Source organism: Glycine soja, chromosome 9, assembly GCF_004193775.1.
Source record: "Glycine soja cultivar W05 chromosome 9, ASM419377v2, whole genome shotgun sequence".
Classification (NCBI taxonomy): domain Eukaryota; kingdom Viridiplantae; phylum Streptophyta; class Magnoliopsida; order Fabales; family Fabaceae; genus Glycine; species Glycine soja.
The window spans coordinates 37,989,584-38,002,697 of NC_041010.1; the positions used below are offsets into that span (position 1 = coordinate 37,989,584).

General features: G+C 30.9%; 1 protein-coding gene across 1 annotated transcript; it reads left to right on the forward strand.

Annotated features, from left to right (window-relative positions):
- The first annotated feature begins 4,507 nt into the window (after positions 1–4,507).
- Positions 4,508–8,173, forward strand: LOC114368730 (zinc finger protein SHOOT GRAVITROPISM 5-like). The gene is made up of 3 exons (XM_028325971.1): positions 4,508–5,184; positions 5,473–5,872; positions 6,912–8,173. The coding sequence occupies exons 1-3, from the start codon at positions 5,073–5,075 to the stop codon at positions 7,822–7,824; spliced, it is 1,425 nt and encodes a 474-aa protein (XP_028181772.1). The 5' UTR covers positions 4,508–5,072; the 3' UTR covers positions 7,825–8,173.
- Positions 8,174–13,114: the final 4,941 nt, after the last annotated feature.

Here is a 13,114-nt window from a genome sequence, read left to right on the forward strand (position 1 = left end):
TCAGTCCCTCTTATACTATAAAATATTTATTTTAGTATCTATTCCTATCAGTGATTCAGTGAATAGTGACAAGAACTATTTTTTTTCATTGTTTTCATCCTCTAAAATTTGAACCGTTGTTTTTAACCCCTATAAAATAATCGAGTTTTAGTTTAGATTTTTATAAAATATTTTTCTTTGGTTTTTATCGTTCCAAAATTTGAATTCTCTATTTTGTCCCTAATGTTTATTTTTAAGTAGATAAATAACATTTATTTAAAAGATTTACCAAAAAATTATATAACACTCTGATCATGGTACTACTGTCATTAGTGGGTATTACTTGGAATGATCATTTGATATACATAAACAATTTATTAGTGTATAATAAAAGTAGAACCAGAAACAAGAATTTCAATTTTATGGGCTGGAAACAATATAATTTTTTTTATAGGGTATAAAATCATAACTTGCTTATTTTATCAAGATTAAAAACTTAACATACGTAAGCCTCTCTTTTATCTTTATTTGTATATATTAACTGTCTATCACTTTTAATCATTTTTTTAATCTTTATCTCTAATTGAATTTGAATAGTTTTCTATTAAGAAAATTAATTTTAATGGTAAAAAAATCATATATAACAATTTAAAGTGTTAATTATAAATTTAAAATACAATTCATATATTTAAATATATTTATTTATTATGGGTTGTTCAACCAGTGGTCTGAGTTCAAGTTTTAAAAATATAACTATATTAAATCCTTAAAGAAAATTTTTTATTGTCAACAATAATCTTATCTAGTTTGAATAAAATTACATTAATTCCCTAAAGGATACCAATGATCTATACCAAAAAACATACAATGTAATTTATCATATACCATAAGTATATATATATATATATATATATATATATATATATATATTATTGCTTTTACAACTTTATATTTCTAGATGAGTCACTGTGTGGAGATTTTCTAGCTTAATTAATTAATAATTTCCAGTCTTTTAACGGGTATGATCATGCACTAAATATTCTAGGAGAGAAATTGATCATTTATAATAATATTATCTAACTTAAATAGTATTGTTTTTTTTAAAAGATATTTGTTGTCTATTCAAAAAATAAAAATATAAGAATCATATGTTTTTCTATAAATATATGAATACTTTTAATAATCAATGATTAATGTTCGGCTATACATTTTAATAGCACTTAATTAATCATTTGAAGTCGTCCAAAATTTCCAATTATTTCGTTCGAGCTTTCAACTTGTTTTCTAAAAGTTGCCCTAATTCATGAGGCATAATCTATACTAGTATCTTGCTAAATTTTGTGCACGCCGAAAGGAATATATATATTTTTTTAGTCATGTTGTTGTTTTGTTGTTCAAGTAAAATACATCAATATGTACATGAATCATTATTCGGTTGCGCCGTCGACCCAGATTATACTTGCTAAATTTATTTGACATAATTGATGCTTTGCGACAAAATATTTTCAGAATAAATCTCAATAATCATATATTAAAAATGCCATCAGAAAAAAAATAGTCTTTAATCCCACCCTGTATACTCATTCTATAAATGGAATAAAAAAATTGTTTTTTTACTGAACTTTTGTTTTGTAATGTCCCTAAATTACATGTACTTTATTTAATGATTTTGTTCTTGATTTGTTTTCTTTTTTCGTTCTCAAGATGATTGGAAAGTGGGGCTCTTGGGATTAAGGAGACGAACCTCATCGCCAAAGCACATGCTGTCAGATATATATCCACACGAATGTTTGGGATGAATGTATGCATCCAACACATACTTCATTGCAAATTTGCAACAATTATTTCTCAGTTAAATTTAATCTTGGCGGCTATTAATTAACGTCTTTAATTTCTCGGGGTTCCATTAATTTTCCCACAATATTCAAACAAAAATTTTGGACTTTTTTTCCCAATGGAACAAAGAAGGTAAAAAGGTAACAGTGATGTAAAAGAAATTTCTCCAATGATACAACGAAGGCAGCTCCTTCATTTTGAACCTTTTTTCTCGAGAAATACATATTACCATTTATTTATTATATGAATACATTCCCGTATCTAATTATATGACCCTCTTTATTAATTTATATCTCTTTAAAAAAATAATTATCACATTAAATTTATCAATTATTTATAATATTATTTCAAAATTATCATTTTATTTTCTCTTTGTTCATTTATTTATTTCTTATTAATATTTAAAAATAAAATAATTAAATAAGAATACATAGGAAAAAATAATTAATATATTTAAAAATTAAAAAATAATTTTATAAAAAAGTACAACCAAATTTTTTAAAACTATGTTGAGGAGAGAATAATACATAATGCATTGGGGTTTCCATTTAATCGATACTGTTCGTACGATTGCTTTGTTTTCAATAAAAGCTCAACATGTAACTTTAATTAAACATATTGATTGCGGCCAAAGGTATTAACCTGGAAAATATCAAATACTAGGATTAAATTTATTACTATTTGATATATTATTTATACTATATATTAATTTTATATATATGCTAACAGAATTGTCCATTAGTATGATGTATTATATTATTAGTAAGGTTTTATAATATCCATAATAAAAATTTAACGTGTTAATTATACAAAGAATAAGTCAAATGAAGATCTAACTCCCTATTAATTAAATATTACTACTGTATATGACTAAAAATTTTTTGGTGTTAAATATATGTAATAGGGTCATATGTATGCATGAACAAAATCCTCACTAGCAACTTACAACTTAGGACAGTGCCGTTGGCGTAAAATTAAAGTTTATCTCCACCTTTAGAAGTTCCTCAAAATGTATGCATTGGCTTCATTTGGATCAAATTCAACACGTTTTTAGATGAATATGATAAAGGCATAGCTGAAAGGTACGTGTATTGAAATATAATGATTGTACACCTCATTTTGGCATGATGTATATAAAATACATCAATATTATAGACTAATCTACATATACACGGCTCACTAGTCTCTGGATCTTCCTCTAAACAAATTGGGAAGGGAACACACACCCCCCAAAAAAAATATATTAATTCACTTAAAAATCGTTACATTTTTTACACTAAAGTTTTATGAAAAATCTCAAAAAGAAAACCGCCAGGCTAAACATGTGTTTTTCGTTTCCTCCGAGCCCACTATAATTTATGAGTTTATTTTGCTAAATATTTTTTCTTTCTTGTGATGATATATTGTCAATTAATAAAGTCATTGACATTGACAAGCGATACCAGAGTTTTCCTCCTTTTCTTTTCTCTTTTTCTTGCCTTCGTTCTTCAACTCAAGGTAAAATGAAGGTCACTGGCGCACTGTATGTAATAATAATATTGGGGCATTTCAATTTTCAACAATCTCGACAATGTTCAGAACCTCACCTAGAAGAGACAATGTTGCCAATTTTAACCCGCCACTGTTAAGTTGATGCTCCCATTTTACCAAAAAGCAAAGCATCTCGAGCAGAAAAAATTATGACCCCCATTGACTACATTGCCCCTTGAGGGTGACTTCACATCCTCATTATCACCTTTATAAAAGCTGCTTCGAGTGAAATTAATTAGAGCTCCTGCACACTTACGAGTATGGGTACTATGGTCTATAAAAGACTCCATCTTCAAGAGTAGTGAGTCATATCATTAAGGATCAAAAGTATTAAATACTCATAATTTAAATGTGAATGAGTTGGCACTGTGACGAATTTTTTTTTTGGATAAATTATATATATTTTTATCTTTAACTCATACAACAACCATCATTCATTCATGCATACTACTAGATATTAATGAACTAGAAATCAAACTTAGTAACGAAAAATTGTTTTCTCTCCCTAATCTTAACATCACTAAATTTTAGTGACAAATATTTAAAAAAAAACAAATATATATTATTTTGTCACTAATTTTAATTTTTTTAGTAATATTTTTAAATTGTGACAAATTAAATGTCATCAATGCATATCTTTTAGGGAGAATTTTTTTTAATAATACATATTAATAATGTAATTTTATTTTATACTCTCATCTCGTCACAAATTATTATTTATAATAAGTCTATTAACTTTGATAATAATTAATATGTTAAAATTTATACCAATAATGTTTTTACAGTATGTAAACCTTTTAGACTGACCCTACATGTTTATTAAATTATATTTTTAATATATGTTTTTAATATATATTTTTATTATTTATTGAAGTTTATACAAATTCATAATAAAGTTCTATGGTTAGGAAATAAGTTTCAGTCAAGTTACTATAGCCTTCTCTTCTATATATGTCTGGAATTCCATTATTAAATTAGTGTAATTATTATATAACAGGGATTACATTGTGTATGTGATGTTGGGGGAGAGGGAGAGAGAGTGACAGAATAGGAAGCTTACGTGTGTATTGGGGGGGCTTGGCCTGTATTTATGCATGCAAAGCAAAAAAAATTACTGTGTGACGAAATTATGAGGGTTTTGTTTCCTTGTGGGGATATTTCTTTTTCTCTAATGGAGCCCATTGAGCTGCTTGTGGGATCAAGTTTCAAGCATTGTGATTGGGTCTCACACAGACTCTCTTTTTGAAAGTTTATTAAGGAGGGCTATTACAGACAATCCCTGCTGAAGATGAGAGTTGGAAGCAAGGAAAGAAAGGAAGAGAGGAACCCAGAGAGAGAAAAAATAAAGATAGATAGATAGAAAGAAAGCTGATGGAAAAAGCTGAAAGTTTAAAAGCAAGTTAAAAGAAAGCTGAGGAAACCGAAAGGAAGAAGAAAAAAAAAAAAGCAAAAACAAAAAAAAGACCCTTTTATTTTCTTTCTTCTCTCTTCCTTCTCCTCTATCTACCTATGTCCTCCTCCTAGGCCTTGTGTACTTCTCTCTCTCTCTCTTCACCCCAATGAATGATCTCTTCTCTATCTCTTTCTCTTCTTCCTTCTTACTTTCTTAATTCTATCACCAACATAGCCACAGACACAAACATAGGCACTCCTTGCTTCTCTTATTAGGCCTTATTATTATCAACATATATACCACATCATCAAAGCACTTGCCATCATAGAGTACCATGTTAGCCAATAACTTATCTCCATCGTCAGTTCCCACTTCTGAGCCTTTTCCCTGCACTGAAAATGGCACTGCCACCAATAAAAGGAAGAGAAGGCCCGCAGGAACACCAGGTGCACAATTATCATCCCAATTTTTCCAACAAATTAATTAAATCTATATACTCCCTCCTCACTCTCTTCCCTTTATTTATTTATTTTTCAATTTTCATGAAACCAAATTAAACCTTCCATTAAAAAAAGAATTATATATATATATATATTTCTTTTAATCCAAACTATGTTGGTGTCAATTATGTGTGTATATATTAACTTTGTTAACCTAAACATGATTATCTATGACGGAAGATATCTAATTACCTGATGGTAATTGATCATGGTTTGTTGTATGTATGTATGCAGATCCAGATGCAGAAGTGGTGTCCCTCTCGCCGAAGACGTTGTTGGAATCGGATCGTTATGTGTGTGAGATCTGCAACCAGGGATTCCAGAGGGACCAGAACCTTCAGATGCATAGGAGGAGGCACAAGGTGCCATGGAAGCTACTGAAGAGGGAGACACCAGTGGTGAGGAAGAGAGTGTTTGTGTGTCCTGAGCCAACTTGCTTGCACCATGACCCATGTCATGCCTTGGGTGACCTTGTTGGAATTAAGAAGCATTTCAGGAGGAAGCACAGCAATCATAAGCAATGGGTCTGTGAAAGATGCTCCAAAGGCTATGCAGTGCAGTCTGATTACAAAGCACATCTCAAAACGTGTGGCACCCGGGGCCACTCTTGTGATTGTGGCCGCGTTTTCTCAAGGTTTGTAATTCACTAATTTTTTGCTTATAATGATTAAGGATTCTTGATTGATTCCACTTATACATCAACATTTGTTTTATTTGTATATGGTTCTTCTTGATTCACAAAATGGTTTTCCGTTTTCACAATTTGATAATGAACATGTGCGGTAGAAAAGATGGATTTATGTGTATTAAAATTTGGGTTGGTGGGGGATGATGGGATTAATTTTGATTGCTTTTTCTTTCTCCTCTTTAGCTATTTCATGTGCTATACAAGGTTTCTTTTTATTTTTTTATTTTCTCCATTTTTTAATCTCGTGATTGTTCATCAAATCATCTCAACTTGAACTTGTGAGGGTTCTTGTTTTACTTGGGATTTGACTTGAAAAAAGGGAAATATATTTTTTGGAATGGAATGTAAAGTGAACAATGGTGATGGTGGAAAAACTAAAAAAAAAGAAAAAGAAAAATTCAAATATTTGACTGATGGAACCTCAATCCATTTTTTTTCACAAGCTACTACTGTTCATTGACAGTTGGGGTAACACGGTTTCCAAAGCTCCGTTTTCCGTTGGTCGCATATACACATAATAGTAACTGTTGTGTGCTTCCCTCATCATCAAAATCCTTCTTCTACAATTGCATTCCTACATCACCTTAAAACATCTTTTATATATGTTTTGTGTGATTTCCATTCCTTCCATTTGACATGTTGCATTTTCTTCGATGATCACCACACTGCATCATAAATCTGAAAAAAAAAATGGCATGAATTCTTGACTTTCTTTTGTCCTTTATTTAGTGGAAACTGGAACCTCTTCCCCCCACCATTTTTAAAGACCTTTTTCAACCACCTTTTGTATCCACTTTTTCCTTGGTCTCCTTTTTTTCTTTCTTCCTTTTCGTATTCTTCTCTAACTCTATATAAAGCTCATATCTTCACTCCCACAACCAAGAATAATTATATATGCGAAACCCTTTTGAGTGGTTGAATATATGTATGTATACTAATAACAACAACACTATTATTATATATGTTCTTTTCTCATCTTATATAGGGTTGAGAGTTTCATTGAGCACCAAGATGCTTGCAACATGGGGAGGCTCAGGCCTGAGTCTCAACCTCTTCAACCATCTGCATGCCTTTCTAGAACAGCCTCAAGCCCGAGTCCTTCAAGTGAAACCAATTTCAGCACAGCTCCATGGCCAACAAGGATGATAATACCAAAGCCATCAGAACCACCAACAATCTTCATGAATAACCCTATTACTGCTATCACCACTGCTGAAACCTCATCCAAGAGCAACAACAAACTACTCCACCCCAACTTGGATCTTCAACTCTCCACCCCCACCACCACCAACAACACATCAAATGTTGCAAACCGTATTGATGCTGCAATATCACCTAAGAGGGATCATCATCATCATCATGAGAACCATTCAACCCATTTGCAACTCTCAATTGGGTCATCAGATATGAGTGAGAAGAACGAATCAAACAGGAACTCATCAGAGAAGAGCAGCAACAGCAACATTAATGATCAGAATAATAATAATAAGCAGTCCAACAACATGGCCTTGTTGAGGGTTCAAGAGCAAGCAAGGGAGCACTTGAGGATAGCCATGGCAGAGAAAGCATATGCTGAGGAAGCAAGGAAACAAGCAAAGAGACAGATTGAGCTGGCGGAGCAAGAGTTCACAAACGCCAAGAGGATAAGACAACAAGCACAAGCGGAACTCGACAAAGCCTACTCCTTGAAAGAACATGCAATGAAGCAAATCAACTCCACCATGCTCCAAATCACTTGCCATGGTTGCAAACAACAGTTCCAAGCTCGAAATGCAGCAACCACCCCCGATGAGAATTCCTTGGTGTTGAGCTACGTGTCTTCTGCTATTACCACGGAAGGAGGAGGAGAAGTAGAAAATGATAATAATGCAAAAGATCATGGCAAAGACAACAACTAACTCCACTACTTAGAGAGAGATAATCATCATCATCACCGTCATCATCATCTTTCTCTCTAAAGTTTATAATTCTGTATTTTATTTTCCTATGTCCTCCTCTATGGGTTAATACTTACTAGTAATACCCTTTTTTCCATTTCAAGGCTAATATCTTTGTGCATTGGTATACCAAGTGAAGTGAAGGTGAGTGATCGATGTTGATTATATGTAAGTGGGATATTATAATAGCGCTCGGGATGGAGAAATTAAAGAGTGTAATTCTTCGTGTATCTTGCAGTTTATTGTTGTGCCATGTAATTTGTTAATTAAATTTGGTATAAATGCAGACTATGATAAAAGGGTTAATTAATTTCTCGCTGGTTTAATTATATGATTAAGTACGTTTTGATTTTTTATTCATTTTTTTCTAGCTATTATCAATTACAATTGATATATATCGTCCGTGGTATAATGATTATGGTGTGTGCGTGCGTATGTATAATAATGTATAACATATAATTATATATATACTCATTGTACTTACAAATTAATATATACAGGAGGTTGTGTAATATGTATGTAAATATAAATATAAATATAAATATATATATATATATATATATATATATATATATATATACGTAGTGGTTATTATAAATGTAGGTTTTCTTTTCTTGCAGCAATGCAATGAATAATGGGTCAGGGAGAACACTGAAAATTTGCTACCCTAAAGTTTTGGTTGTTTTGGATTTTGTGTTTGGACTATGTGTAGATCTTTGTTGGGTAGGGCAGAGGACGGAGAACACTATTTGATGAGCATTAAAGAAGTGTACTGACAAAAAATAAAAAGGGAGACCAAATGCTTCAGAGAGAGAAATGAATACACAACAAGGGCGGTGTCATTGCTCAAAAACCTCATCACTCTCTCTCATGTATAGATACATCGATAGAGAGAGAAAGTGAAAGAGAGTGAGAGTGTCCTTCCTTTTGGGGCCGTGCTACTACTGTTCTGGCGACTTATAAATGTTGAATGAAAAGCAGGGTTTGCATGTTTTTCAGTGCCACTGTTGTGAGGGGTTAATGACAGTGCAGGGACTCAGTCGTCCCTCTCAAAGCAAGGCACACAGACACAAACAAACTCTATTCATGATGATGATCACCTTCACGTCTCTTGCATAAGAATCAGAGCCAAGTGGGCGCAGCACAGCAGAACCACCAGCATCTTTCCAAATATGCAGAGACCATTCAAACCCTTTCCACTTTGAAAGCAATTGCCTCTGTTGTGATAAAAATAACAAACTCTCAAAAGTTTCATAAGAAAAACAAATAAAAAAGATAACACAGTCACATTCACATACACTCGGGTCTTTTTTTTATTGATATCTTAAGAGAGAAGTATAAGTATATATAGGTGATATTTGAACCAAGTATCTGGATATAATTGGTAACGGCTAATGTCATTTAATAAAGTGGTTTAGGATTAAAATTAAAATTGATTTTTAAATATGAAATAAATCTTATTGAAAATGGAATATCTATCTTATGTGTGTTTATAATTAATTATTACTTCTGACTCAATATCATAATTAAAAAAATAATATAATTTGATAGAAAAAAAAAGATAAAGTGATACTTAGAATATCAAATAAGTGTTTGTGATACAGTGAGTATTCTATTATTATTATTACTCGTCTTTAACGCAGGATATCCCAGGGAAATGTTAAACTCTTGTGGTGCTAACAGGTTTTATAAATTGACTTTTTCAATGGATATTATTTCATACACATAGATCTAACTTCTCACTATTTATATAAGAGATATGATTATTTATCAATTATATTACACCTTCTAAGTAAAGAAGTACACTCAAACTAGTACACTATACTGAGATTCATATATTTAAGGAAATAACTTTTTTCAAGTTAAACTTAGGTTATTTCATATACAAATATTCAAGAATTGAACTTCTAATTGTATACTTAAAAGAAAAGATATAATTATCTGTCAGCATATTATGCTATCCTAGTACGCTCGAGCTAGCACTGTTTTGGATCTTCGAGATGCGATATATATGATGCTGTGCTATAAGATAGTATTATATATGCATACAATGTTACTAGAACCGATACAAAAAGATGTAGAAAAGCCAAAGTCATGAGCAGCTTAAAGGGGAGGTATATTTGTTTATTTTCGGGGGTGTTACAGCTTTTTTATTCTCTCCTTTTTCCCGTAGGACCACGTGGTTCTTTCGATCTTTCTCCTTCCTAGCCTCAGCATATATATCAGTCTCCACTATTACCTGCTGGTGCACAAAATTGCTGTACAATTATTATGAAAGTGGAAGGGTTATTGCAGTGTCTCATTGGCCGAGGGGACCTATAGTGTAAGTTGGCTGGCTCACTTCACATTAAGTCTAGTAGTGGGTGGGTTGAGTTGAATTGTGTCCGATTTTCAAACCCTTTCTGTTATCAGCCCACTGAATATTCTCCCCCATTCTTGTACGGATCAAATAAGAAAATGAAAAAAAAAGGGTTAAATTAATTAGCATGCTAGATAATTTTTCCAACTCCAGATATGTTAATAATGTTGGATTACAAAGAGTTAAATTACAGACCTATGCAATAGTAATTGTAGTAGTAAAACTACTGTGGAAACTGAAAACTCGTAATAATGCAACTATAGTTGAAGTTCTAGGTCGTAATTTTAAAGTATGGTTTAGTATGAGAAAAAAAAATACTGTTAGTAGGGTGCTAGTTTTGATATGCTTGACACTTCTTGAGAAATGAGCATTCGCCTATATTCATAGGTGAGGGTATTCTATGATTAAAAAAAACTGTTAAAGCAAAAAAAATCATTTCATAAACATTTTCATAGAAATTAAGAAATTGGTTAACCTACTGCAGTTAATAACATTAATTTTGTTAATAATTAATATTATTTTTTCAAAATTACTTTAAAGATCATTGGAACTCATCATTTTACTTTTTTTTACCTAATTACTTAATGATTTATTAATTTTCTCCAATCTTCATATATAAGAGAAAAAATGAGTTTATAACTCTTATTGTTTATTAACTATAAAATTTGTTAAGTAATTTAATGTATTTTGATAAAAAAAAATAATTAGACAGTAAAAAAGACAAACAAACTTTTCAATAGGGTCGTGTAAACGGAGAGAAATACTAGTACTTAAATATAGATAATTTTTTTCAAAAGAAAAAGGATATAGATACTTCATTAAAAGATTAAATGCAAATATGATATATTATATGCTTCATTTCTTTTTTTGGGTTACGTACATAGAAATGTGAGTTTTTATATTTCAACAAAAGAAAATTCGGGTTCTTGATTATAAATGGCCTTAGAATTAGCACAGCTTAACATTCCGATTAGTTTAACATAGTCGACTCCAGGTTAAACAAAAAAAAAAAAGTAGACTCTGTGGTATCGAAATGCAATCAATCATGCATGTGTGAGATTTGCCAAAATGACAAAACATATATGGTATGCTAGAGGTCCTTACTAAAGATACAATACAGAGCCTAAAAGAAAGGAACGGAAAAGAAAAACTATTGAAGCAAGTTTAATTGAGTTCTATATATGTGCTAACCCAGCACATAAATCCGCTTTTATTTTTTCAGCTTATCAATCATTGCTATGCAGTCACAATGAACTATTCTTCTATTCTTAAACAACAAGCTTCTTGACAAATTTAGGAAATTGATTTTATATACGAAAGTGGCATGTTTCAGAATTTTTATTTTTTTATTTGGTTTTGACAAGTCTTCATATCATTGAGCTTAGCGGATAAAGATGTAGTCAAGAAGAAGAACAATGAGCATTTTACAGGGACCTCACGAAAGATATAATAGAAGGGGGAAAGAGGGTAAAAATAAGAAAAAGAAGGAAAAAGACCCCTCCATAGATACAGCTTTGGTGCACCAAAATTGTCCTGGCTTCACATTGACATTAGCCCGTAAAACTAGGATACCTATTACATTGGGAGCTGAATCCTTCACACAGTCCTAATGGTATATATGAACAAGCCACATATGAAGTTAACATCGATTACTGCATTTGTTTTTCTTTTTATCTAAAAGAAATAGTTAGTAGTTAAAAAATCATTGTTAAAAGTATATGTATTTTTGTAAGTGTAATTTAAATGATCGTTATGTTTCTTATAGGTAACGATTTTTTCACTTAGGCTCACATTATAATAAAAACCGTTGCCTAACTTATGAGGCTAAGTATCACTTTTTAAGACCACTTATAGCTACAATTAAAATGTTTCAGTCACAACTTTATAAATATTGTCAGAAGGTATGTACAACATTTATTCAGTTTCTGGAAAAAGGCGTTGGCAACACTTATTCAAATGTTAAGCTAAGTCCAAACAATGATTTCCAAAATTTGGTATAAACTACCATCTAATCCAATTAAGTGAATTGAGTTACCAATCAAACCTAGTGCCTGTTTTATTGCTTTAAGTAGTTGTTATTAGTAGTATTTGAAATATCTCAATTTATGTTGTATAGGTAGATCAAACCTGTGTAATGAGAGATGTATGTTGTGATACTGATGAGCTTTCAGAATTCAATTTATCTAAAGAAATTTCTATAAAAAAAAAAAAACCTTATGTAGTGAAAAATAATATATGCACTGTCATAACTCATAGGCATAGTAGGAAGAGAAGGTGGGATAATTTATCTAATAAATACTTTTGTTAAATATTTAACCAATAATTATTACACAACCATTTTTTGGGTAAGTTCAAGATAATTTTTAACTGGAAGCTAAGGACTAATGTCTTGAGGGATTGAGGTCTATTAAAAAAAAGTTAATCTCTCTATAATCATTTTTTCATAGTACAAACCAAGAAATCAAAGCTAGTTACAAAGTTAATATCTGTCAATCATGTCACATTGCATTAGTACCAATTACATAATCATTATTAAATCATATAAGAACTATTTTCAACAATAATTTATGATAAATAATTAAATAGTTGTTAGTTAATTATTAAATAAAAAATGGGAATAAGAAATGATGTGTATTAATTGCTGCATATAAAAAAAACTCTTAAACCATGTAAAAATGATTTTATTTAATGTTTTCAATAAATGAAAGTGCAAAGATACACTAGTTTAGAAGTAACATCGTATCGAATTAAATTAAATTAAATATGAGTAATTAATTCAGACTGCATTAAAATTTTGTTATATGGTGCAAGTAAAAGACTTTTAGTATCCATGAAAAGATTTTTTTTTAGTTTTTAGTATCACGTTATGAATTCTTTTTTTATTCAGCAGAC